The following is a 27,724-nucleotide window of genomic DNA, read 5'->3' as shown; positions in this document are numbered from 1 at the left end:
TTATAGTTATACAAACAGTAAAAAGATAAAAATTGCACACATTAACTGCTGTTTAGATTTTGTGCGCAATAACTTTCAGGACAAAATATATTTTGTTAATCAATCTTCCCTTAGGAAAGCACAGGGATTATTAAAAGAATTGTTTGAAGACAAACAGGACTAGTCTTCAACATTAATTTTCAAAGGCACAAATATTAACTTGCAGTTTCATAACTTCAAAATGATTTTTTGTTGGTGGTTACTTTTAAGCAATTTCAAAAACATTAGTAAGATATAATACAAAATAATGTAAAATATGAAAAGGTAGAGTTTTCTATGAATTAATTGAATGACTCTAAACAACTACAGCCATTCCACAGTACAGCCCTTGCTAAAGTAACTGCATTAAGGGTGCAACGCTGTAGTTTCAGGACAGTTTGCTTACTCAAGGACTGCACAACTGGGAATCACTTCCATGTGCTTTGCATATGCTTGGACCAGTATTGCATCTATTCATCATTCCTGCCTTTCTCTTCCAGAGAACAGAACGTTTAATCTGGACTGATTGCATTTCTGTGTCCTACTACATATCCTGTTTACAAAGCTGGAGATATTTTACCTCTAGGTCTCCTTTGGTAATGGATTCTTCTTCCACACGGAACTGAAGGTCTTCAACTTTCCTGTGGGGACAATTCATTAAAATTGAGATAACACTGAAAGAAAATGCTTTCAAGCTCACTTTTCAGCGTCATTCTGATTGTACCAGCAAACTGCCAGAAACAACAAGAATAATTCTCTCACAGGAAGCATCAGAGAGAAGGAAAGACGCTGTCTTTAAAACACAACCGCAGACAAAGTAAGGCATCGGTCTTCCTGCAGCTCTATAAAGAAAGTATTTTATTGTATTTTCTGACAAGTTAAAAAGAAAACCTTTAAGTCATTTGTTCTCTCATTCTTTCACCTTTCTGCACATCCTCAAAAAGAGGTGACCCAAACGAACAGTTTGACCTCACATTCTGTGTATTCTACCATTCACCACAGCAACAGGCAAAGTGAGGACACAACCCGTGGGCCTTCTAGAAACACGCTGGTCAACTTGCATCTAAACTCTAGCACAGACAAGCACGCGTTAACTGTCAAGATGAACCGCAAGACCCAGAATGGGAGCACAAGCAAGAACACTGACTTGCCTTGCCCGTATAGGAGTCTTAGAATGAGAAAGCGGAGGCAAGAAGCTAATCTCTGACTTAAAATAAGATTTGTAAAAAGTTATTTCTTCCCTCCCGTGGCTCTGGTGTACCCCAATGAACAAGGGGCCAGATCTCCCTCTCTTCCCCTTGATCATTTCAGCACTGTAAGATGTTGCAAAGGAAGAGACAAGCACGTCTTCTTCCCTTTGAATTACACGCATTGCTGGTGCCCGCAGCCTGGCTGACAGATGTAGAAATCACTGCATCAAAGGCAGTTACAAGTGATGGATGTCTAAAATAAAAGGACAATAAGAACTTATTACTGGAAGCGGGTCTCACCAATGTGCTTTGGGAAACAGAGGATTAAAGATTATTTGACTTCAAATCGCTGCTGAGACTGACTTGAATATATATTACAGAGAACTTGCAAAGTAAATAAGTCTAGAATGGTCAGGAGGAAGGACAACTATCACACTGCCGAAGCCGTGCGGTGTTTTCCCGGCTGCAGGACGTCACTTGGGCGAAGGGGCAGCGGGCGCAGAGCGGCGCTGCCAGGCTGCTTAGCAACAGGCTGAAGGTGAGCTCAAGGCCATGGAGGATTGCGGTAAAACAGACCCCCACTGACCTGGCATTCAGCAAAAGTAGGTCCACGGCCAGGCTGCCCGAGCTGTTGCAAAGCTGCTTTTTTTTTTTTTTTTATAATTTAAAACCCCATTGCATTATTTCATAGAGATTATACAAACAATTCCAGACCTAACTCTACTGATTGTTTTGAAAATTCAGTTAAAGTAGGTCCCGTAAAAAGGCAGCATGAAATCTGCAAAGGAATTGCTCAGGGTTTACCATTGCATTTTCTCATCTCTGATTTCTAGTTTTAGGGAGGCCTTTCAGAGGCTGACACTGACTGATTTCAGGGGGCACACAAGCCTACCCAGAGCAGACTTACAATGGGTTTCTCAATCGACTCCTGCTTTCCAAAAGCATTCCAAACACACCAAAACCATCGGGTTATTTCCTCACCTAACCCTGTCCCAACAATTTCTCAGATTATTTCCTTTCCTAACCTCGCTTTACCTATTTGGTAATCTCAGTTCCTTTCCTCAAATGGTTACAAAAGGCCACTAGAAAAGGCATTAAAATGAATCGCTTTAAAGATTTTCCAGTAAGACTACTACCTAAAAGCACATGACTAGTAGTAATAAATTATTCACAAGAGGACTAAACTGTAAATTCTTAATCCAGCACTGCCAGGAAATGATATTATCAAAATTTTCCTTTTGAAGTGGAAGAGTGTTTCAAGAAGACCAGGCATAATCCATTAATTTCATATGAATAAAATCCTTCATAACAGAAAGCAAAAATAAAAGGAATGAGTTGCATGAAGTTCAGCTATAAACAAAAGTTACAGCTTCTAAACAAGTCCACATTCTATGGCTTTCCCTCCCCAGATTTACAAGTTTCTTTTTTAGTTTTAGGACACTGCAAAATGATTTTATACAATAATTACCCTTATCTGTATTATTTAAAATTTTTCAGCCACCACAGTATTTGCTTTTAATGCAAAGTTTGTTTTTAACACAGTTATACTAATGAAGACAGTTTTTGGTTACCTTTTCTCTTCCTCAAGCTGATTGAGAAGCTCCACTTTCTCCCTATCAGCAGCCTCCACCATAGCTCGCAGCTGGTCCATTTTTGCTTCCATCTCCAGTACATGCTAATTAGCAGGAAGAATAAGAACAAAGTCTTGGAAATTTTTTCCAAGTTATGTATCTGTATCACAATTCAGTAAATCACAATTTGGTAAAGTGATGGGCCAACATCCAGGAATGTTATCATATTCGAATATGCATATAATAGAAGACGACCATTGCTTACTGAGATGCGTACAGAATTTCAACCAAGATTAGTTAAATGAAATAGATTTGCTATCTCATCAAGCCAAAGTTCCCACAAGGAAGATCTCATAGGTACGGACTACTTCAGTTTTAGAACGCCATGTCTTACTGCCAGACCTTTTCAATAAGAAAACACATTTTTGGAAATTAAGTCAATTGTCTTAAAGCTTCTATTTTAAGAACAACACCATCACTCTTACCCGATCATGTCCATCGCGAACAAGTGCTAATTCCTGCTCTATTTCCCCTACGTGACTGGTTGCTTTTGCAACTTCTGCCCTCTCCAGGTCCCTTTCTGCCAGGAGCTGCTCAATGTGTTGCTGCTTCTCCTTCAGTGCCTCCTGCAGGGCTGTGGTGCCAGAAATTTTTCTTGCGTATCGGGAGGATGTTTCTGTCAACTTCACAAAGTAAATACGTTAAAAATCATTCTGTATCAAGTGAAAACCAGGGATATTTCCAGACTCCACAAACATAGGGTTAGTAAAGCAAATGCTTTCTGTAACCTACTGTACCCTCTCCTTTTACATTTGAATGACTTTATTTTTTAGAATTTAACAGTGGCAATGCGTGTGTAGTGAGACTGCTTGGTATCAATGAGCAGGTAGTAATGTGTAGGGGACAGAAGGGCTGAACTGCAAACAAAAGGGCTGGCCTCAATCGAAGTAGGCTCCCACAGAGGATTGTTCATTATGTTTCTAAGTGTCATTTGCATTTTAAAAAAAAAAAAAAGGCAGGCATCCTTTTTGAACCTTAAAAATATTGCGCCTCTAGTTTGCAAGTCACCATCTTGGGTCATCAGCAAAAGCATAACATTTCCAAATGCTCTACCAAAAGCTTTTGGAACTCCAACTAGCATTTTGCACCTCTACCATGGGAATAAAACATACAGGATCAAAAGCATTTACCTTGACTTAAAAAGCCAGCCTTACAGCTAAAACCTTGTGAAGAACAATTGGTATTCGGTTAGAACGTATGTTTATATCATTTGGAATTAAATTACTTCTGGAAAAAAAAATCTGAAATATTAAATTTAAGAGTACAGATAAAAAGTAATCACTCTGGAGAACTACAGCTAAAATGAACCTTAGGGTTTTCCTTGACCTTGCATGATTCTCTGCTCCACTGAATGGAACCTGTGTCAGTGAAAATTCAGCATGGCCCTGTCTTCTACTTCCTCAAGAGCTTTTGAGCTAGAAGGGAAAGTAAATAAACTGAAATTACATAGTAAAAGTGAACAAGAGTTGTGAAAACAGCAAAAACTGAACCAAAAAAAAAAAATCTGATACAGCTTATAAAAACTGACTTTATGCTCAACAGCTCAGAAATTTGTCCAAGTATTAAATGGAAATTACATCGCAGTTCAAGCCTTACTTGAAACAAAAACCAATAAACAAAGTCTTTCTCTTCTGCTACGTTAACCTTTAGCTCTGTCAAATACTATTGCCCAAGAATAGGAGCATGTTCCTTCCACGATCCTTGCAGAGATCAAAATGTTGAAGAATAGTTGCCATATACAGCCTGGAATGCGGGCATTGGACAACATCCCCAACAGAGAGCATAGCTCGGGTGTACTCTCCTGTCATCACAAAAACACACTTCCCCCTTCTGGTACCACGACTGCTCCACGATCTCTCTAACTTGTCTACTCATGGCCCTGAATGACACATCTACAACCCATCACAAATGCTGTGTCAAGTGACTCAAAAGGCACGAGATGGAATAAACTACCTTTCAATTGATGCTTAGAATTTTTTCAGATCCTCTCAGTTTCTTGGAAATATCTTGTTCCAGAACATATTGCTTTTTAACAATTGTAGCTCTTCAAATCAAATGACCTAATTCCCAATTCCAGCAGAAATCCAAAAGACTTCAGAGAAACATCAACTTCCTTCAGAGTTGGCAATAAATACAAATTGCAACAGGCAGCCCTCTTAAACCATTAGATCACCTACTTTGACAGTTGCTTTTCTTACTCAGGAAGAAGAAAACAGCAACAGCCCCAAATAACTGAGAAGACTATGTAGGAGCTCAGCAATTTCCAGATAAGTTATAATTTTCCTAGAAACTGGAGGAAGAAAAGTCTGCTCTCTTTGTGGTAAAACCAATTTCAGGAAATCCTGTTTCTTCAGCAGCTTAACTTTTAAAGAAAAAGCGTCAGAATCATTTTGACAGTCCTTTTAACTTGGATGGTAACCAAGCGCTCATGTTGCCTAAGAGTTGGAAGAAAGCTGGAATTTTAATTTCAGAAACAATGGATTACAGAAGGTTTATAGTTTATGGCCCAAAACAGGCAGAAGCCCTGGGGCACAACACAGAGGCAAAATAAGCAAACGCAGACATTTACAATGTGTAACCGTACTCTCTTGCTGCTTAGAGTCTCACAGCACATCAAATTAAATGCAGAGATCCATATTGATGCGTCACCACCAACTCTGCCCTGGACGATGTCAATGCCCCAGATTCAAACTAGGGGGCACTCGGCAGCCAGAAGTGCAACTTCCAGAACGGATTAGGTAATAAAGTCCCACTGTCTGTGCCAAATAAAAAAAAAAAAAAAAAATCCCTTACGCTTTCTGTGATCAGGTATTAACCCTGTTGCCCTGACCAACTGTTGACCTCTGCTCACTGGTAATCTGCTTCGGTTTTGAAGGAGCACAACGAGTCACCTCCTCGTCCTGCACCTCCTGGTCAGTGGGACAGTGTGCCAGCTAACCAGTTCCCGCTCAGTGGGAGCAATCTCCTAATTAGATGTATTTATGTTCTTCGGTTTAAAAAAAGGAAGAAAAAAAAACCTAGGGTGACTGCGGAAAAACCCAATTATTTCTATGCTTTTAATTGCCTTAAAAGAGAGACGTTTTAAAATTCAGCTTTCCCAGAAGATTTCCGTTTTACTGCCACAACCCAAGATTAGGACATTTATGTAACAGAGTAACTTTACAAGAATCCATAGTAAGTGTATTAGGTGGAATTAGTACTGTGTTAGAATTCACCTGAGCCACTGCACTTTGCAACATTTAGTCTTTATGAATTCATAGGATCAAAACCAAATCTAAAAGAAAAGAAAGAGGCTTCTTGTGAGCAAAGACTTGACAATTGCTACTTCTGTATTTCTCAGCTGACAGTAGAAGAAAACCTTTTACATTTTAGACAATTTGAAGCTTCCTGCTTAATAAAACAAGTTTGAGCTGGGGAAGCTTTAGTGCACACCACATCCTCAAACACAACCCCCCTATGAGAGAGGCAGCGCAAGGAAAATGAACAACTAAATGGAGATTCCAGTCAGAGAACACTGATGCCTTTTCAGTTTGTCGGCATCACAAGCCCCTTTCTTATTGCAAAAACTCAAGTTAGCCCAAATTAACTGGGTAAGCTTAAATACTCAAATAGTCAGCTACTCTTCAGGGCTAGCTAAGATTTCCTTCCGTCATGCATGCTTTGAATGAAAAAGAGAGCACAATTAAATGTATATTGTGCTGTCGCCAAGATCTGTTCTAGTCTCAATTTATGCAAGTAAATCACGGGCAAGTGCCACATGGATTCCTGTTTGGGAACGTAAAGCATGCAATAGAAAAAGAAGCTTACTAGTCCTGTACGGCTCGGCTTGCTGCTTACTGAAGAGGCCACAGAACTGAGAGAGCTGAGGGAAGAGGCGCTTGGGCTCCGTTTCAGGGCTGTGGGAGTCGCAACCACTTTTCGCACCGTTGTCTTCGCTTTCGCTGGTGTGGTCGACGGGAAACCAATCTTCGTCACTTTGTGGACTGGAGCAAACAAACCGTATTTTGGCTGGCACTGAAAATACCTTTAAAAAAGCAAAGCAGACAGGTGAGAACACTAAATTAACTTCGGTCTTTTCAGATACACGGTCTGGCTTCACAAAAAATTCTACATGAATAGTCTAAAAGTATTAAAGGGGTGGGTAACAGCTGGTGACAATCTAATCTATATTAGATTGCATTATTAGATTGCATTTTTTTTTAAGACTATATTTGGAAAGGGGACTTTGAGAAGCTGAAACAGCATGATTCTATCAGACTAAAGATATTCAATAGAATAAACTCTTGAGCTAGAGCTGTTTCCTAAAAATTCCATTCAGATTCAAAATTTAACATGCACAGCTTTCCTCTTCAATACATTCCTCTGAGCTACCAACAACAAACGTGATAGCAGAGAGTTAAAAATAAAAATCAGACATTAATTAAATCAAGTAGTTTTACATTTGATTACATATATACCTACTGAGGTATGCATATTTGATTATACAGAATGTATCTTTGGTTATATATAAACAAAAGCAACTTAAAATTTGAAATAGTGATCACCTATGTGAAGATGGCACAATCCTTGTAAAACCTCTTTTTAATCAGTTAAAGGACGGTTCCCTATACCAAATGAGGAAGAAAGTTAACGGAGATGTGAATTAATGCTTTCTAAGTGTGACTTATTGGAGGAAGCAGCTACACTGTTCCCGATCTTCACAATGAGACAACTATTGGTACAGGAGGTCCCATTTCCTGTGATGCAGGAAGATTTCCCTTAAGTTCAGCTATTAGATACCCAGAGATATTTCCTTAACTGAGCATTCATTCCAAGCTGAGAAACCAAACAGGCTTTCAAAAAGCAGGAAATTGTGTTTCCCATTACCAGTCTATGAATAAAACTCACATGGGAGTGGGAGAGATCAACTAATCCCATGAATGTGGGGTTGAGGCAGACTTTCAGAGATGTGTAGGCGTCATAAAATTCAAATCAGTGTCTAACAATCCCCCCCACCCACCACAGACAGTCAGGTTTACAGCCGAACTACTTCCCTTGATATAAAGTTTCATGTAAGATAGTAAAAAAAAAAAATCAAATCAGAATATAGAGATGCAAAATCTTTAAGGTGGCCGCTATCTGATGATAGACTAACCTTGTTCCAGCAACAGCTCCATCATTCTTTCCCAGAGGTTCATCCAGTTCTACTCCACACCATTCTCCTTTAGCAAAGTCAGTTTCTCCCAAGAAACGCACAACTCCGGCTTTTGTTCCACCAACCTGAAGCAATAAAGACACACCACTGCATTTAATACAGTTCCAAATTAAAATCCCAAATAGAGTGTAAAAAGCTTTCAGTATAATCATGTTCACGAAGCACATTAATGATGTGACCAGTTCTTATTTCAAGCTGCATATTCTTTTGCCTATGAGTTTGTTTTAACATGTTGAACAGATCTTCATAACCAAATCGTTTACAGAAGAAGGGGGGGAAAAAAAAAGGAAATTACCTCCCTAGTATTTACTTCTATGCAATTCAGTATTCAGGATGTTTGTCATGATTGAGGCCACAATTGTATTAGATGACTCTAAACGGCCATAAGGTTAAAAATACATTTAACAAGACTCAGTACAACCACTGTACTGAATGCAATAGATCCGTACTATAGTTTCAGAGAAACTGCTATCAGCAAATAAGGATTTCTAAGAACTGCTTATTTCTTACTCTAATTCTGTGAGGAAAAGCAGAAGAAATGAAACAAGAAAAAAAGTCTTTCATATTTTCTCTAAGGAATAGTTCAGATAAACTACATAGTACGGCTCCCTTGCATTTCAAAGAACTGTTATAAAGCATAATGCATAGCACTGCAAAACTGTAGACGCAAACAGCTATTTGAATTCTTGGGGAGGAGGGAATCATTTTCTTGACCTTCTCTTCTTTTTCTTTTGAAAACAGAACAACAGAACACAACACCCCTCAATGGAATATTAGAGATCAGTTGATTTCAAACTTAAAATATTAAATCTTTACAGCCATTCCAATTAACTTACAATGTCTGCAAGACATCGCTTTTTGTAATGCTCAGGAAATTAAGTGAAGAAGGAAAAGGTGTTCAGTGTGGCTGACACTTGCCAAGAAGGGCCACAAGCCAGAACTGCAGGATCCTTGCAGGTCAGAATGACAATATGTTGTGTCCTATTTGTGTGAAAATCTGTTCAGCCTGCATCTAGCATTATGAAAACAAGCAAATGTTAATGAAAAGCTCTTCAAAAGATTCACTGCATTCAACATGGACATTTTGAGGGCCTCAGGTTTTTTTTCCACTTGTGTTTTCCAGCACACATTATACAATGCTGAATATTTTGTAGCCTTGGCAGAGATGTACCCTGCTAACACAGACTGTAATTTCCCTTTTTATATACTAAAAAGTATATTAGGATTTCATATAATTTTTACGTTAGACTTCTACTTCTTGGAGAGAACTTCCCAAGATAACTAGAAAACAAGAAGCTCCTCGTGCCATAAAGGTGCGTGATCACAGTACACTAGATAATTCATATTAATACATTGGGAAGTGTTCACGTAAGAGGTTAACTGTGAGGAATCTAGGAACGGGGGACATTATCTTGCATGAAAGCACTAAGTGTCCATGAAGTACTAAGTTAGTGCACAGCAGCTTCCCCACGCATTTGTGCTTCAGCTTCTGGCTCATCAACTTCCCAGGGCCAACAGCTCTGTGAGCAACGCAAGGCTTCAGCTGATGAGCAAAAGAAAATAATAAAAAAGTTTACAAAAATAAATAAAAATCCTTATCCACCACAAACCAGGTAAGAATAATTAACCTTTTTTGATATTACCAAGATGAGAAAAGGCAACAGTCGTCTTTCGTCCATATTTAAGGTGGCAGTTCCCTTCTCTCTCATTAGAGCCAGTCTTGAAACAGCATTTAGTCTGCAAATTACCTTTACATCTAGCCTGAAGTGGCACTGTATCAAATTATTATTCTCCATGGAATAAAAATACACAAAGTTTACAGCTATCATGGTTCAGCCTAATATAGTAACTCGTAGAACGTTTGGTATTTGGTGTTCTTGGCAGAGAACAGGCAAACTTCCCCTCTCAAAAAACAAGCACGAGTACTGTCTTAGAAATAAAGAATCGTAACCGGCCAAAAGAGTCACATGGAATCCAGATCCCTCCGTAGCACCGTGGTGAGCAAGGAATATATATAATTTATTAAAAGTACTTCCTCGGAAGAACTATCCCTTAAGTTGACACGTTATTCACCCTCAGACATAACCCACTTTTTCTAGAGGGTGAATATCATTAACTTAAATACAAACTCCAAAAAATTTAACTGAGCAGCATGAGACAAAAACATGCAGTTGTCTGGGCGATCAGTCCATACTGGGTCTTCCAGGTTGTCCTTCTCCTTATCCCTTTTCTAGCAAGTTTGGATTTGGGGGGGGGGGGGGAAGGCGGGCAGCTGGGGGGATTTTGGTTTGGTTTTTTTTTTTTTCTTTAAAGACAAATTTGGAAGACATCTTTAAGTTAAAAGACTGGTTAGTTCTGTGCGTATTATTTTCCTACTCAATTTTGTACTGTCGTCTGCCTGAATCAACAGAGTTAAACCAAAAGAGGCTGTAAAAAACTCATTAAAGAAATCAGACAGGAAAGGCAGAACAATAGCCTAGATAAGGAGCATCCCTTCAGAGACAATAGTCAGGTCTGTGTTGCACAGAGGGATTCCTCAGCTTCTCCGATAGAACTCTTTAGCCCAGGCCAAGGAATTTTATTGCAATTTTGTTGAGTGGTGAGGGGTTCTGTTTTGTTTTTTAATAAACAACATAAGTTGTTACCAACTTACCAACAACAGTAAGTTACCAACACACACACAGAGGCACAAAACCTTGTTTTCATAGAAAGGTAAATGTGATACGCAAGATAAGAGCTATCTGGAGCACTGCAGTGGAAAGGGAAAACTAGATGTGAAGACTCCCAGAGACAGGAAAAACTGTTGCCATCTGTTCCCTCCAGGTCAAACTGTAGACAAACCTCTAGGTAAGTAACTCTAGCTCCAGGATAATACAGATTAAACCTCATTCCTTTCTGTTTCATATCTTGGCCCTGCTCATTTCCCACATCTGGGTAAAAAAATGTATGGCATTTATTTTGAAGAAATTGCATCCAAATCATGAACCGGGAGCCACGATGCAGTAGCAAAGCTCTGGCAGTGGCCAGTGCCATTGGACCCGCTACAGCCATGGCAGGGGATGTGCCTGGGACCGCAACCCAGGGCCCGGTGGGAGGGAGCGAATGGAGGAATCCGTATCCCGAGAACATATGGGGATGCACAACATGAGATTCCCAGGAGAAACGGCAACGTGACTAGTCTTGTAACCATGGTACCAGGGTTATTTTAAAACAAGATGCAAGGAAGAACGCCAAGGAATTTTGGTTTTTTTTTTCCAAACCTAGTCAAGCTTCTTTGAATAACCGGCTACTACATTTCTGCTTTCTGCAAATACTGAAGTGTGTATCCTCACCAATAGCAGGAATCAGAGCACACTGTGGGCAGTAAACTGCTCATAGCATCAGCCAACGCCTATATATACAGTTTTGCTCAGTTTCAAGCAAAAAGCCTTCTAAGTCTTCAGCTTTAGAGCCAGGGTCAGCATTGCTCTATAAAGCCTGAATCTACTGAAGACTCACAGTCGCACACAGACACCTGCCTCAAACAATATAATTATCTCCAGCTGTAATTAAGTACTCATCATGTGACAACACACCTACCTTGAGAGCATTTAAGAAAATAATCTCTTATTCCCTTGGTAGTACAATGTGAGGTGCGACTGTACCACACAGTATGGTAAAGGCTTTTCTGTGCATAAAAATTGCTGTACATACACAGGCTTACGCTTAGTGCTCTAGAGGGGAAAAAAAGATGAAGACACGATTACACTAAACCATATATGCCAATATGAAAAAAGAATTGTACTTATAGGATTATAGTATTTATTATAGAATTACAGAAAAAAATATTTAAAAAATTATTATCGTTAGAGCAAAAAATGTAAAAATGATAAATAAAAGAATCCCCCCAAAACTAGTTGCATTTGCCAGTGGATCTATTTCCCAGTACTGCGTGAAGAACTGGAAAAAAAAAAAAAAAAAGAAAAGAAAAAGCCTAGTTTCTAAAAGAAACAGGAAATTAACTTTATTTAAAAGTTCTAAAAGTTATATGGAAAAATGGGGCATCATTACCACAAAGATAGTTTTCCCTGACCTTCAATCATGCTAAGGCAGGTCACTGAATAATAGATCAGAGAAAAGAGCTGCCAGACCTTTTTTTAGTTGGTTATCACACTCAATATAGTCAAGCTGTAAAATATCAAGCAATAATACGCCAGAGAATCTAGGTTAGGCTACGGGTCATCGTGGGGTGATGAAATTTGCTTGGAATTCACTAGTGTTACATCAAACACATGGGAAAAGTTATTAAGTTCCATTTATCAAATTATAACTAAGCTTACGTTATTTTGCTGCAATGTAAAATGAAGTAGCAAAATGGGTCTGTAAACCTGAAGCAGTTAAAAACTTCCTGATTAAAGCACGTCGGGATGAGCACGTCAAACTGTGAGAACCTTTGCAGAGTTGCATTTCTAAAGATAAGAAGAAGTAGGAAACAAATAAACCACTGTAATCCAGGGGGAAAAAAAAAAAAAAAAAAAAAAAAGAAAGAAAAAAGAGATGGTCTTAAAACTGAGGCTGCTATTTAAACACTAGTCACCGAAAAAAGAGATCTCTTTGAAAAGAGGATAGCCACTGTCTGAAGCTTTGTCAGTAGAACAGTATCACTTACTCAGACCAGCTGAGCAGAGTTAAAAGGTGAATAACAATTGCTCTGTCTCCTCTTCTGCCTGAGCACTTAGTTATGGTGACTCTCAAAAAGCATCACTTGGATATTTTCTGTGTTTGTCACATAGACTAGGCATTTTCAGAACCGTTCAAACCACAGCACCCATAATATGCAATGCTTGACAAAGCGAAAAACATCCAGACACACAAACACCGCTTTCGAAAAACCTGGGATCTACTAATCAGAATCTTTTTCCTCTTGTTTCTCAAAGTTTAGAGGAACCATTTCCAGCTGGCAAAAGCAACTGTATTTAATTGATTTGCTCACCCATTCAAGGCCAGAGGGAACCATCAGATCATCTCCTCTGGCTCTCCTGAAACAGGTCTTTACACTTCACCCAGTTACATCTGTAATTAACCCTCTAACTACACTGAGCTAAGCCGTATGCGTTGATGTTTTTAGATCAGAGCTGATATCCATCAGAAAACATGCTTCCACTGACAGTCTATTTTCATAGTTAATCACTCCATTGTTAGAAACATATTTAAATTTGAAATAAAACAAATTTGACTGTGGCTTCTAGCCACTGACTCTCATTATGCTTTTATTTAGAAGATCACAGAGCTCTTCTGCAACTGGCATTCACCACGCAGGAACACACGTTTTAAGCAAGAGACCTCAATTTTTCCCCTCGTAAATCAAACAGATTGAGTTCTTAAAATCTTTTATTGCAAGATACTTTCTCTTGCTTGAGTCATTTTGCAGCTGCGTTCTGAATTCTCGCCAATGATTCCAATGGGTTTTTCAAATAACTAAGGACATAACTACACAGAGTATTTGAGGACTGACCGAAAGCACGGGCAGCGCTGCTCAGAGCACCACATATTTTCATTGGTCCTTCTGCCACATCAACCCACAAGCTCCTCTTAGTTCCTTTAGCTCCTGGATCTTCTTCCATCTCTAGTCCCTCCAGCAGACAGCTGTTACGTACTTTACAGTCTCCTCTTTGGCTTATAAACTCTGCCATCGAATGCCAAGTGCAACCAACAGCCTGGCCTGCTGGAGGTGAAACAGCAATTCCCTCTGGAATGCTCCATGCATAATGTTATTTACCCCTCTCACTGCCTGGATACTTCATCAGGAATGATTTACAATTACTTCCAGAGCATGTATCAAAGTGCTGAGCAGTATTAGCACTAGATTAGCTCAAAGCAAAGCCACACTAGTGACACCATATCCAATGCTGGTACCAAGAGAGGCACTTTTTTAGGGGTGGGTGGGTGTTTGCCACCCATTGCCCAGTTCTTAAACGTATCAATAAAGCCCAATGCTTATTTTAAAGTTAGACTGTTAGTATCCAAACTTTAAAAAAAATAAAAAATAAAAAAAATCACACCACACTATAGTTCCAAAGGAGGAAGTGAAATAAAACATGGCAGTTTTGTCAAACAGTTTGTCAACATCTGGTTCCTCTGTCAGTTTTTGCCTAGTCTTTTTTTTTTCTTGATGTTAGACAGTCTACCTCCCAATGATCCTATTTCCTTTTAGAAATATCTGCATAACATCTGACACTTGATGAAGGCATGACTAGAAGCGTGCTAGAGTATCCACTAAACTTTAAACTGGCCTTCCTAATTCAGATTTTTCAAACCAGCAATTGTGTGAATAGCAGGATTAATGATGTCACTTTTCCTGTGGCATTGGATATTATGGTCAAGTGACTTTGCTAGCTAAAAATGCAAGAGTGACTACAGCTATTTCAATTGATGGGAACCGCACTTAGGGAAGACCTTGATCATGTGGATTCTCTGATGTGCAAAAATCTGTGAAGACAAATTGCAGCTTTTCCAAAATTGGTGGTTAGATTCTCTACCTTCTATTGGGCTGTTTTCATGAAACTTGTAAAAACTTATCTTTGAAACCTCTATATTTCTACCCAATTTGATTGCAGTTGACTAGCGAGTTCAAAAGCAAGGCCAAAGTGGGCAAAAGAGCTAACGTGCAATAAGGCACTCACACACAGTGCTATCACACAATCCTTCACTTCCAGAAGAAAACAGTTTAATAATTAAAAAAGATGTGCTATTGAGATTCAATTCATTCAATCAACTCATTCAGTCACATGGGAAATAATACAAAAAACTAACAGCAATTCCACACTACAAAAGCCAAACGTGAATTTGCCACCACCAAAAAAAAAAAAAGCAAAGGTAAAGACTAAAGTAAGTAAATAAATAAATTGTTCTTCCACCCATCCTGTGCTGATATGAGCAAGGACAACATGTTCCTGGAGATCGGTCCCCTCGGGAAGGCAGAGGGAGGTGGAGAGAGACAGGGAGTCCACACACAAGAGGGGAAAAAAAAAAAAAAAAAAAAAAAAAAAAAAGGAAAAAAGGAAAAAAGGAAAAAAAAGGATCGAGTCATGAGGAAAAGCCACCTCCAGCTGCCATTATATCCCAGTAACTCACATGCAATTTTAAGTTAAATAAGGAGTTGCTAAAACAAAATGACTCACAGTTACACACAACTCACACCTTGCTGCAACAAGATAAATTTAACATGTTATTTATCCGTGAGCAGACAGGTAACAATGTGTCCTGAGAAATGCTTAAAAGTAACATTAAAAGAAAGCTGAAGTTTGCAGAAAGAAAATCACCCAGATAATGAATTACAGACAAAGCCTTTGGATACCCTCTATCCTTCAGCTATATTCTCATATATATATTTCATGCTGCAGTAACCACTTCACAAATTAATCTGCATTATACTTTACAGTATCCAAAATACTATGTCTAAATATACATACATAAATGTAAGAATTACTTTCATCCTTGACTTAACATGACAAAGCCATCAAAATACCTTACAGTCAACTCAGCTTAAGGATAAAGCAAAAGCGTGATTGAGTTAAACACTGTGGTGCATTCGCAGTTACAACGCAGGAGGCTCAGGAGAGGAAAAGCCCCAGCGGAGCACACGACAATCACACACTCTCAACTTCCAAATTCTTCTTCCTTTTCTATCCCCATATGCCTCGTGGGAAGATATTTTTGCATTGCTTTAACAATGCTTTAACAATTTGCATTGCTTCAACAATTAAATTAAATTTTCTAACAGTTAAATGCTGTTTTTCTAACAATTTTCTAACCGTGAATAGTGTTTTTCTAACAGTTAAATACTGGCTATTATAGATTTTTAAATAGACTAAACTCGGAAGTGCGTTCTCTATTCAGAATGTTACAGAAACTAGAAAATGGAAAACTGAAAAATACCACATGGTAAATGCAGGATTATTTCTAAAGGGAGAAACTCCTCCCTACACGGGAAGTTTCTTTCCCCCTTCGCTGCTTTTAAGAGCCCTGGAATTTAATCAGCTGACAGACTTACGTCATGTTTACTTGAAGATAGGTTACAGGGGTGGAAACAAATCTGACAATAATCTGCTATCAGTCTTTATCTGTTACATCACTAAAGAACTCAGTAAGAAATAAAGTAACGAATAACTTACAGTGAGCAGTGCCGAACAGACAAGAAGAAGAAATGAGATGTCATTCATGCTTAGAGAATAACTTTGCAAAAAGGCCACCGCAGCATCTGCCTGTAAATCTAGTTTGTAACCTTTTGTGAACATATGGACGGAGGCCCGAATTACGGCTTTACAGCTCAGCTCCAGAAGCATCAGATTTGGCAGACCCTGAAGAAGCTGTAACCGGTTAAATGAATGAAAGCACTTTAATCCCTTGAGAAGGCTAAGGCCCCTTAGGTTGATAAGATTTTTATTTATTTATTTAAAACACAGCATCTGGTCCCTCCAGGAAAAAGCCGAAGATGCCCTCAAAGCTGCTTCAACTTTTGGTTGGTGCAGCCGCTGTCACGTGAATCAGGTTTCCCCCTTTTGTTTCAACAAGTTGGGTTTGGTTGGTTAGTTCAGGGGTTTTTGATTGTTTGTTTGTTTTTTAAATCAACTTTGCGTTGGACTCTTAAGAAACCATAAGTGTTTGCAACACCAGGGCAAACAGGTTCTCTGGCTGCAACTCAAACAGGAAAGAGAAACTGGTTTAGCCTGAACGTAATTTGTTTTCTGAATTAGTTTTCAGTTATTGTTCCCCCAGTACAAGAAGGCATCACTTTTTGCATAGGAATTCTTATTCCCACAAGGTTCAAAATGCTCAAACACCTAATTTTCAGGAGGCAAATCAACTACACTTGTGTTAAAGGCCTCACACTGTCATTAACCCCGGAAAGGCTGGAGGAGGGCAATGGAGGAAGCGCAGATTGACACATCAGTATCTCCTACTGCGCAGCAATCCCCGAACGAGATCAGCCTGCCCAGAGTTAATGTCCTCCCTCTAACAACTAAATCATATCCAGATTCCAGAACATACTTCAGATGTTAAGAATGGAAATTGTGGTTAATACAGAGCTATTTGAATTACGCTTTGCATTAATAACTTTTTGATTCAGCTATCTTATTTTTTCCAGTAAGAGTTATACATCAATACAACAAATGGAAAGCTGAATAACAAATAGTTACATATCGGAAGCCACAATTCTTTTAAATATGTACTTTATCTCCCTATATTTTCAATATTTCTACATATTAACATGAAATATTTCCAAAGACTTGTTAGTGAAAGGAAAATGACTGCTCAGCTTCAAGTCAACTAGGCAATGAAGTACATCCTTGCCGAATGTGGCTCGGATACACTGGGATTTGAGGGAGACAGACTTCTTATCAGAGATTTCCAAGACAGCAGAGGGCTTGCCTGCTGTTTTAATCTAATCGTCTTTGAGAAGGAGTAAATACAGAAATCTATATGATCTCTCCTTTTGCACTGGAATATTCATTTTGAGGTATAATACATGTATTCACTTCACTTTCTTTTTTTTTTATTTGCTTTGACTCCTCCAGAACATCAAGAAAGAGAGCTTCTAAGAAGACAGGACAACGTGAATTTCTCCACGATTATTCTATTTCCCTTACAGACAATGATGTCTACCATGAGCTATTTTTCTGGTGTTTACAACTCAACTTAATGGCCTGGAACATGTTTTCTTCAAATTGGGGGGGGGGGGGAGGGGGGGAAGAGAAAAAGTTGTAGCTGACGCAGCAAATCTACTACAATCTAATTTTCTGCAGTCATCCACAGGAATCCAACTCAGTTGACGTATCACATAGCTGACAGGCTTTGGACATCAACCACCTCTCTGGGAAGCCTGTTCCAGTGTTTGACCACCCTCTTGGTAAAGAAACGCTTCCTAATGTTCAGTCTAAACTTCCCTTTTCATCTCCACATCTACTGCACAACCTCACTGAGCAAGCCTGCATTTGAGAATCAATCACCTCTAGTTTTTTGCAGTGAAATTTCTTTTCTCTGACAAGCATTTGAATGAGTGTCCCAAACCCTTAGTTTGTATTTAACCACTATTCTTCCTAATTTTATCTGAATTAAGGGAAGATCCTGTAGGGCACCTGTCTTTGTATCCAAATAAATCAGGAATACATACATACATTGGAAGTTTCCTTTATTACTAAATCTATGTATTTTTTAAAGACATCAGCTCTCCCGTAGAAATTTGGGAGGACTCTGCACAAGGGACCATGTAGCATTAGGTACTTCTAACTTTAAGTGCACAAAAGACCAGTGAAACAATTAGAGATCAAACAAATAAGAAAATAAGCTTAAGATATTTTTTCTAGCTACACAGAAGAATACAGACCATGCACTACAGCTTTAATCACCTCCTCAGGATTTCTTTATCAGCCTTTAATCAAACTACCTCATCCCAACACCACTGGCTCTGAACACTGCTGCAGTAGTTTGCAATCACAGAACGCAGAAGCAACGGTGAAGTTTACAGCTTCTTTTCATGTAGAGGTATAGTACTAACATCTCAGTAGGAACCGAAAAACATTCCAACAAAGCTTAGCTGTTGGGAGATGTCAGTTTGTCAAGCCTGGAATGCTTTGAACCCAACATTTCAGGTTCAACAAACTTCTGTCAAATTTACGTTTGTGTAATGCGAAAAAGCAGCCCAGTTGAGATGTGAATCGGTAAGCGCATTTCTTTGGCACAGAAACAGTCGTCAGAACGGCTTCTTGCTTCTTGATAACCCAGATTGGCAGAAAAAAAGATGTATGATTTTGCCCTTTTTGTTGAAGGTATCACCCGAAAACGGCCAGTTGCCAGCAACAACAACAAAAAAATCGTACAGATCAATTCAAGGTAAATCATAGAATCATAGAATGGTTAGGGTTGGAAGGGACCTTAAAGATCATCGAGTTCTAAGTACATTTGAAAATCAAAGTTAGAAGGAAAAATTTAACAGATTGAAATACTGCAGTGTAACACTCCACACCCTGAGATCACACACCGAGATCAACAAAGTTGAGCCACATCTGAAGTCCATTCTGGAATGTAATCTTAGCTGAGGAGCTATGCCTTACCCATCTAGGAATTTGCCCTTAAGGACATACTTTTCCAGTTAAGCATTTTAATAAGACTCCCAAATGAGCTTTTGTCTATCACGAATTCATTGTTCTGCCGAACTGCAATTCTACACTGCTGGAGGCTCACCCTTTTCAAGTCGCAGTTCTCAGCAGTTGTTCTCCCCGTATATCCATAATCATCACAGCATTGTTATTACCAAGAACCTTCACACGGTACTCAACAGCAGTCAGTCCGAACTGCAAGAACTGATGAATATGGGCAGCATTTAATTGCTAGAGCTGTGCAATGGTACGGTCAGACTGTAGCCTATCTCAGGCCTATGACACTACATTGTCACTTAGAGGGGAAATTCTGTGCTGAAGTGGGACTTAAATTCCACGAAGCCTCTCATCCTCTTGCGTTACATGTTACTGAAAAGGTATCGCTGTCAGTATAAATAAAAAACAAATGACATGGAGCAGTCCAGTTGCATTTGTACCTTTGATGGAGAAGGAATGGCTGGGCAAGCTACGCTAAGTGACAGGCAGGTCTTTCACAAGAACGGGTGCCAGCTGAATGCTCTGAGGACAGTTTCCAGCAATGACTCGGTAACAGCTCAGTTCTACAGCCTATAGCGCTGGACAGGAGTTCAGTGGCAGAGAAAAAAAAAAATAAATTCATAGATGAATTGATTATTCAGCCAATTTTACTATTATTTGCACTGACCTGGTGATTTAAGACATTTACATCTGAATTATTATTAGACATGACATCAGCAGAGTCTGGGATCTACTACAAAAAAATTAGCGTGGCACCCAAAAGGGTTAAAAACCAGCAGACAAGAATCCTGTCCCTTTAACATCCATATTCCCGTGTGTACACTGTTCTACACTGGCATATAAATAACAGATATGCATCACTGACACGCTGTGCTAAAAATTGCCCCAAAACCTCAAACTACAATTCGATGATTCAACAGGAAGACTTAAGGCAAACAGAGGAAGTAGGGAGGATGAAATACTAAGTTTAATCTGTTCTGCTTAACAAACAGAATTTGGGACCTTCTTACTATCAAACTGCAGCACTTAGGATACGCTGCTTCTGTAATTTGCAGTAATAAGACACAGGAAAGTCAGAGCGATGCCTTCATAGGCATCAGAGAATTTTCCCACCCAAAGAGGACATCGTAGAAGATGTCACAAAGATCCTTCAGAAAAAGGCAAACAAGTGGTTAACAAACTGACACTGACTGGAAGATGACAGGGCTCTAGTCTCTGACAGAAATAGCTAGGGATAAACGGTAAATCTTTGTTTCCATCACCACTCCAAGAAAGCACATCTCAGCCCAACTCTAGCCGTCAGCCAAACCCTGCCCTCGCTTCCCCTTAGTTTCCTTCACGCTTTCTGCAACTTGGCCCTATGCTTTAAGCTCTGTTTACACAGAAAGAAGAGTCAAATTCTTCCTCTAAAAAATAAAATTAAAAAAAATAAAAATAAAATAAAATAAAATAAAATAAAATAAAATAAAATAAAATATCGATCCACCTTCACTGCAGAATCATTATGTGGTGGGGCAGTGCAGGACAAATAATAAAATCCATGAGATTTTTTTCTACACAACATTCTTACAGTAACCCCAGAAGTGCTTTCTATGCCAGAGCATTTGTTCCTATCCTTGATTTTACCTAATGGAGATTTTTTTTAAATTATGTTGTAAATAAAAAGAGATTGTATCAAAATAACAGTAAGACAATTCTTCAGCTTAATGACACATGCAAGTAATTAAAACCTAAAATCAGATCTCTATTATAGTCATCGTAGATCTGGTGGACATACAAATATCATTTTGGTTATATTTGAAGGTTACATACATAGCCTTTAAATAAAGAAAACAACATAAGCAATGTATCACCAGCTTTCTACTGCCTTTTCAAGCAAAGGTTAGCGTTTCAAGGCAGTTTCCCATTTTTCTTAGTAGGTGTATATCAAATCAGTTATCAAAAATGACACATGCTCTATTACATTGATCCAAATATAAAAAGTATACAACATAATTATTTTTTAAAAAAATGTTTAAACTAACAAAACTTAACTCCCTTTTAAAAGAGTGAAATGATACATCAGCAGAAGCATTTATGGTTCTGAACTTAGGAAGGGCAGCCAAGTAACATGGCACGTCACCAACAGAACACGTAATTCCTGGGTGATCAGTGGCATTATGTGACTACTTCTGTTGCTGCCTATCACTACTCAGGGGAACAATCAATTATTGAACTCTTCACTTTCTAAAGACACAGCCTTGAATAGGGCAAAAGAGCTGCACGGAAATCTCACAAGCTTTGTTTTTATTTAACATGACTATAGTTCTTGAAGTTATGGAAAGATAAGCTACAAATATGTCGTTAAAGACTAGATGTTTTTTAAACATTGGGAAAACATAATAGATTAGAAACTGCCAAATTAACCATCTTATTTTAGTAACGCAAAGATCTTCCTACAGTATGCAGAACTGCTTGTGAAGAGCTTGTCTACAGAAGACACTCAACGAGAAGAAAGCTGGAATATAAATTTACATTACCTTGACCAAGGAAACGGTAAAAAAGTTTTGAATATTAGGAGAAGTTACAGTTTATCAATCAATCAAAAGCAGACACAGAGGCAGCAGGGGAATCTTACCAGAACTCGATCTCCAATTTTGAGCTCCCTTTCTCCTTTCTTTAGTGATCCAGCTTCAGAGAGATTTGATATAGATTCACTTGCAGTTTTCGAAAGATTGCTAATCTGAGAAGGAGTTGAATGTTCCTTAGCAGCAAGTGGTGAAGTTTTCTGCGGAATTCCTGAAGGGGGAAGTGCAGCAGCGGATGAAGACACCATACTAGCAGCTGATGTGGAAGTTGGTGATGTAGCTCTAGAAGCATGAGCTGTCTGTGTACCATTGGCTTCATCTTCTGTCAGCACTTTTCTTGTCAATTTTGATGGTCTTGTAAATATTCCCCTCAAGGGTTCACACTGGAAATAGCGAACTCCAGCCACAGAGCCATCGTTCTTACCAATTGGTTCATCTAGAACAATCCCTGCCCACTGTCCTGGAGCAAACTGTGTTTCACCAAGGAACTGAATAAAGCCAGGTTTGTTTCCATTGACCCAAACACGCTCCCCAACTCTGAAATCATCCACAAACTCCTCGTGTGCATCTGCAGTAGTTGCGCTTGAGGCCTTTTCACCAGAAGCTGCTTTTTCTGCTGGAGCTGGAATCAAGTACAATAGAAAGAAAATACACTAATATTCCATAGAGCAACATTGCTTAGTTTCAGTGTAACAAGCACTTGGAAAAGCATGATTTCTATAAAGGAAGAGCACAATTCCAAATTTTCCTACTTATGAAAACACCATAATCTCTGGCATACAATGATTCAAAATCTAAGGACAGAGACACTGAATTAATTTAATGTAGGTTTTGGTAAAAATCTTGTAAAGATTACAAGTCTTACCTCAAAAACTAGCCAAACACTTTTATCATTACAAGTTTTTTCCAAGGAAAAAGGCTTGATCACTTGTTAGATCAAAAATACAAGCAAAAATACCTCATTGTAAATAGTAAAAATAGTCTATACTCATAGCTTCCAAGGTACTCTTTGTGAGAAGATGAAAAAAGTTATTTAAATATTCCTTACCAGCTGCAACAGATGCAGGTGTTTTCAGCAATGTACTCCCATGCTTGATGGTCTTTGAAGGAGCCTTAAGTCCACTTGGTTTTAACATACTCATCTTTTTGCAGTACTGCTGTTAATCCTCTTTGTCTGTAGCAACTATCTTTTTCCAAACATGGATAAAATATATTATTCTAGTTTTTCCAACTCTGGAATAAACCTGTATATAAAAATATTAGACATGAAACAAAAGTCAGTATTTTAACTCCTGCACAAGAAATTTCTACAAATATACATAGTCTGTGTATTAATGCATGGTAAAAGACGCTTTCCAATAACAACAAGAAGTATTTCCCAGGACAGCCCTTCATCTTTTGAAAGCCATTTCCTATTAAAAGACACCAAGTCTGAATCTAAAACATCAAAATAACTCACTTCACCGAACGCTGCTGTATTCACATTGAGCTTTAAACTAAAAGGCTATTTTAAGAAAGAAAAACAAAGCCCTTAACAGCATTACTAACATTATGCATAGACGTAACCAGCCTGCGCACCCTACTGTTTTCAGTCACATTTTTCAAGTGTTGCAATATCCCAGCAAAAACAACTTGAGACTCGGTAACTAACTGCAAGATAAACCAAGAGAACCAGGAATTTCAGGATAAAAGGAATAAAGTTTTTAAGAGAGACTAGAACTGGAAAATTTTAGATTGATCAACAGAGTTAGACGATGACAGCTATCACGTAAAAATCCACCTCGGCTGTATGTGATCTTTTAGATCACGAGATGCTCTGGCCCGCAGTCCCCGGCGCAGTGCCCCAGCTCCGCTCCTCTGGAAAGAGGAGGAGGGACTCGTCCCTAGGTTGCTAGGATAGAGCGCTGCTCTCACTTGGAAGCCAGCTATAAGCTTTTCAGGGAACTATGTCATGAGGGTTTTGCCACAGAAGGCATCTTCCTTCTGATTACAAAAGCTGTAAAAAGGCTCTTTTATCTACAATGAGAAATCTAATTTTTTTTTCTTTTCTGTAATTTGAATTCAAAGCCAAACCGCGAGGTGACTGGTCTCCCCACCACCTTCTAAGGTATAAACTGTTCTGCATGAACACAGCTTGGATATTTGCTAAGCTTTATATATAAAAGGCACTGACAGAACAACTATGCCCACTTAAAAAAAAAAAACAACAGCACACATCTCAACAAACACCTAAAAATAAATAAATAAAAGGAAACAGACATGTAGCAATAGATTGTTTGCTCAACTCTTTGCTCAGAACATGACAAACAAGAACCGCAGAGCAGGTCTCAGTCCTGTCCTTCGCTCCCTGTTTTAGCCCCCACCAGGACACATGCAGAGGCAGAACACGCTGGCCAACTCCAGACTTGCCCAAGCCACTACCAGCAGTGCCCAGGTGCCCACGCTTGGGCACACGGTGGGTTTTAAGGCAAAACAGACACTGCTGCAGGAGAGACTGCTGCGCGGCAGGAAGGAAGACTAAAGGGACACGCCAGCCGTGTCTTTTACCTGCCAGGATGAGTTTCACCCCTCACGCATTATTAATAGCCAGCACATTAGTGCTCCCAAAAATCAATTCACTGTGAAAAAAACAAAACAAAGCAAAAAACTCTCAGGCACACTGCTCTGTGAACCTAAATAACAAAGTGAAACATTTCTTCTGCTATTTCAGGAACAGCCATGCCAAATTCAAGCCATTTTCCAAGTCTGCATAAATGTTACACTTTAAAAAGCATTAATTACCACCTTGGCTGTACGGTGTTTGTCTACAATTTAAGTTATGCTCCATGAGAACCCTGAAGAAGCACTGTGAGGATTGCTGCACGTTTTTTCCAGCATTGCCAGAAGAATGTCACCCTCCCATCTGCAGAGTTACGACTACCGAGAAGAAAAATTTCTCCATTGTTTTTGCAAGACGTATCCCAGTTTACCATTAACTTTTAAGTGAGAGCTTTCACGTTCATGAACATGAAAGCAGAGTTAGCTCTCTGAAATCAAAGCAGAAGGACGGGCATGAAATATGACTAAGCCATGAAAGAACCGAGAGGTGTGCAGTTAGACAGAAGAACAACTAGGGGATCACAAAGATGTCACTTTGGACACAGCAGGAAGATTGTGGGTTTTTTTCCCCTACTACTATAAGTCTGCCCTTCCTGCTAAATCCGAATGCATCATTTCTTCATATTTTGATTTAGAAGTCTAAAACTACTCTTCAAGGACTCGAAAAGTCCTTTTCTCTCTTATACACATGCTACCTACCTATTCTTCCTCACACTGCAGGCCCTATTCCCTCCAACACCAGGATCTCCACACACCCCTCCATTACTTTCCTCAACCCATCAAAATCCACGAAACAGAAAAACCGTACCTAATAAAGAAGGATTTGGTACAAATACAGACATTTGAGGAGGTCTGCTCTTTTTAGTTCACAGTCTTCTCTCAGTGCCAAACACCAATTTTATGGAAATCCAACCACCTTATCTGGACCAAAGGCAAACCCCCACACTTAAGGAAGGTTGTCTCTTAAAACCAGGAAGCTAGAAGTTGTCTTACACTATTCCACCACTCTTTTCCAAATACCACCTCTTTTTTTTTTTGCCCCCCAAAAGCATTCCAGCACCACACAGGTAGTAACCATCTATGTTGTGCAAGAATAGGTATATTAGAAGAAAACAAACACTAAATTACCCCCAAAAATACATTTTGCCAGTTTTAAATAATTATTTTATTAATAGACGTTTAACAAACCTCTGCTCAACAGAAAGTTAGAATGTTCTAATATTGCATTTCTTGGCTCAGGGTGCTCATTCATATTTTAATCTTGCTCTCCACAGTCATGGGTTATATATTTGCTGCGTCATTTGCTTTTCTCGATCTACGGGCCTTCAACCAGGCCAGAAGTAACACAATCCCTTGTGCCCTGGTTTCAGAGTTACTGAAATTCTAGCTTAATTCAAAAAAATGCTAAAATATAGGCAATAGATTTTGGTAAATTACTACCTTATTGCAATAGTGAAAATGCAACTTTTGGTTTTAGAAAGAAACAGGACCTTCATAGCAACATTTCCTAAGAGAATTCATAAGTCACTGAAAGCGTGTAAATTTGCATCAAGTGATGTTAAACATTACACACTCCAGCATTTCCTACCAGGCTCCCGATGTCAATTACCTCATTTTAGTTCTCATAGGAGAGAGCAGCCAACCACTTGTCTCCATTTGTTCTCTTTCCTTCCCTAAATCTCTCAGCTCTCCTGAAAAAGAATCCTTATAACCATTAGGCAATAACATTAACTGTAAGTTTTTCAAAAGGTCGTATCTGGAACCTAAGGAAACGCACAGAAAGAGGCTGATGATACGTACTACGTCAGTGTTCAGAAAGCCACATGTTCTACCAATACCGTGACTGGGTATAAAAAAAAAGAGATTTTAAACACCAGCTTTACACTTGTGCCACTGCTGGGAAAGATGTGATTTCATACAATAAGGAAATGCATTACCTTCTTGAACAAATTGCAATTTTTTTGGTTGTGTGTTGACTACCACAAATTTTCAAATGCAGACATGAATCCTTGCATTGGCCCTTTTAGCTGATTAATAATATCCTTATTCTTCTTAATTACCTTTTACAGACCTAGAAGTAGGGCATGGATCAAAGCCATCTGTAAGTGACAAGTTGAGAACCAATGGTTTAGGAAAACAAATCCTACTAATCTGATAATTTATATGAATTCTGATGGGAAACTGAATTAAAACTAACTAAATAAAATTTAACCACATAACCTTGAATTTAAAAAGCAGAATATTTTCTGTCTCTAAAGGAATTCCTATAACAGAAGGAAAACAGTTATCCACCACTGTTTCTTTCAAGACTGTATTTTCAACAACTAGTACTCCAAAAAGAACTGAAACCCAATTAAATAAGAAAACAGGAAAAGAAGTTAAAGCCTCATCTCACTCCACTTAAGAATCCTATAGTCATGCAAAAATATAATAGTATCAATAGTTCTTTAAGCTTAGTTGACATCTGACAAGCATAGTACCATCTCCTTCCTCAGGACAGGTAGTGTCATAATTAAATGTGAAACGTTTCATCCCATAAAATGTTTGAAACAACGACTTGACAATTTAAGGAAGAAACACTGGTTAACATCACTACTTGCAACTACCATGGAACAGATGCAGTGTTTCCATGGAGAAAAGCAAGTTGTCTGTCCATTTGGTAGGGAGACAAAGAGGACATTCGAGACTAGAGCGGCATAATGTTTGAATTGACTCAAACCAGACTGTATAATCTCTGTCTTCTGCACGCAGACACACGCAGCCTGGCTCTGCGCCGCATACTTTGAGGCTGGAACACTGGTGGTTTATTTGTATAATAAAGTGAACAATTATTTTAATCGATGATCATCTGTTATTGGTCACGCATGAGTTCTTAGAAACATTTTGAATTGGATAGATTAATATTAAACTTAGTTAACAACATTAAGAGAGTAAATGCTGTTGGAAAAATGCCTTTCAAGGCCAACACATTTCTAAGCTCAAAAGAGACCACTTCAATTTGTTAATTCTGCTAAGCATACCAGTGCTTTGCAAAATACATAAACATCAAGATTAACAGATACAGAGTAAATATTTTAGAAGGATTGTGTAGAAGAGAGAACTCTGCTGAAAATCTCACAGGAATCTGTAACCAGAGAGGATCGTACACGACCCCCGCGGCACTCAACTAGTAGGTATCTAGAAAACAAATTCCAACCATACCATGAAGAAAATGTACAAAATAAATCAGAAAATCCCTTCTGTAGAAAAGTGATATGGAAAATATATTTCAGAGACCACCACAATCCAGTAACTTCACTTCCCTGAGAGAAAAACAAACTCACCACAAGAAGCGCTATGTTTGAAATAGCAGCCTGAACAGCATTTCTTAAATATCTGTTTCATACTCTTG

The 27,724-nt window shown here is 38.8% G+C and overlaps 1 protein-coding gene across 1 annotated transcript in view; it reads right to left on the bottom strand.

Moving 5' to 3' along the window:
• CLIP1 (CAP-Gly domain containing linker protein 1) overlaps positions 1-22,877 on the bottom strand; it is a 59,916-nt gene extending 37,039 nt beyond the window's left edge. Inside the window, exons 1-7 of the mRNA XM_074159381.1 lie at positions 22,784-22,877; positions 21,786-22,357; positions 7,974-8,098; positions 6,647-6,863; positions 3,265-3,462; positions 2,780-2,883; positions 599-659 (exon numbers count right to left, since the gene is read on the bottom strand). Coding sequence (XP_074015482.1) covers positions 599-659; positions 2,780-2,883; positions 3,265-3,462; positions 6,647-6,863; positions 7,974-8,098; positions 21,786-22,357; positions 22,784-22,877 — 1,371 coding nt within the window. The remainder of the gene's footprint in view (positions 1-598; positions 660-2,779; positions 2,884-3,264; positions 3,463-6,646; positions 6,864-7,973; positions 8,099-21,785; positions 22,358-22,783) is intronic.
• Positions 22,878-27,724: the final 4,847 nt, after the last annotated feature.

Source organism: Numenius arquata, chromosome 16 (genome assembly GCF_964106895.1).
Source record: "Numenius arquata chromosome 16, bNumArq3.hap1.1, whole genome shotgun sequence".
Taxonomy (NCBI): domain Eukaryota; kingdom Metazoa; phylum Chordata; class Aves; order Charadriiformes; family Scolopacidae; genus Numenius; species Numenius arquata.
Note: the sequence above shows the minus strand (reverse complement) of the source record. Positions and strands in the feature narration are given on the sequence as shown.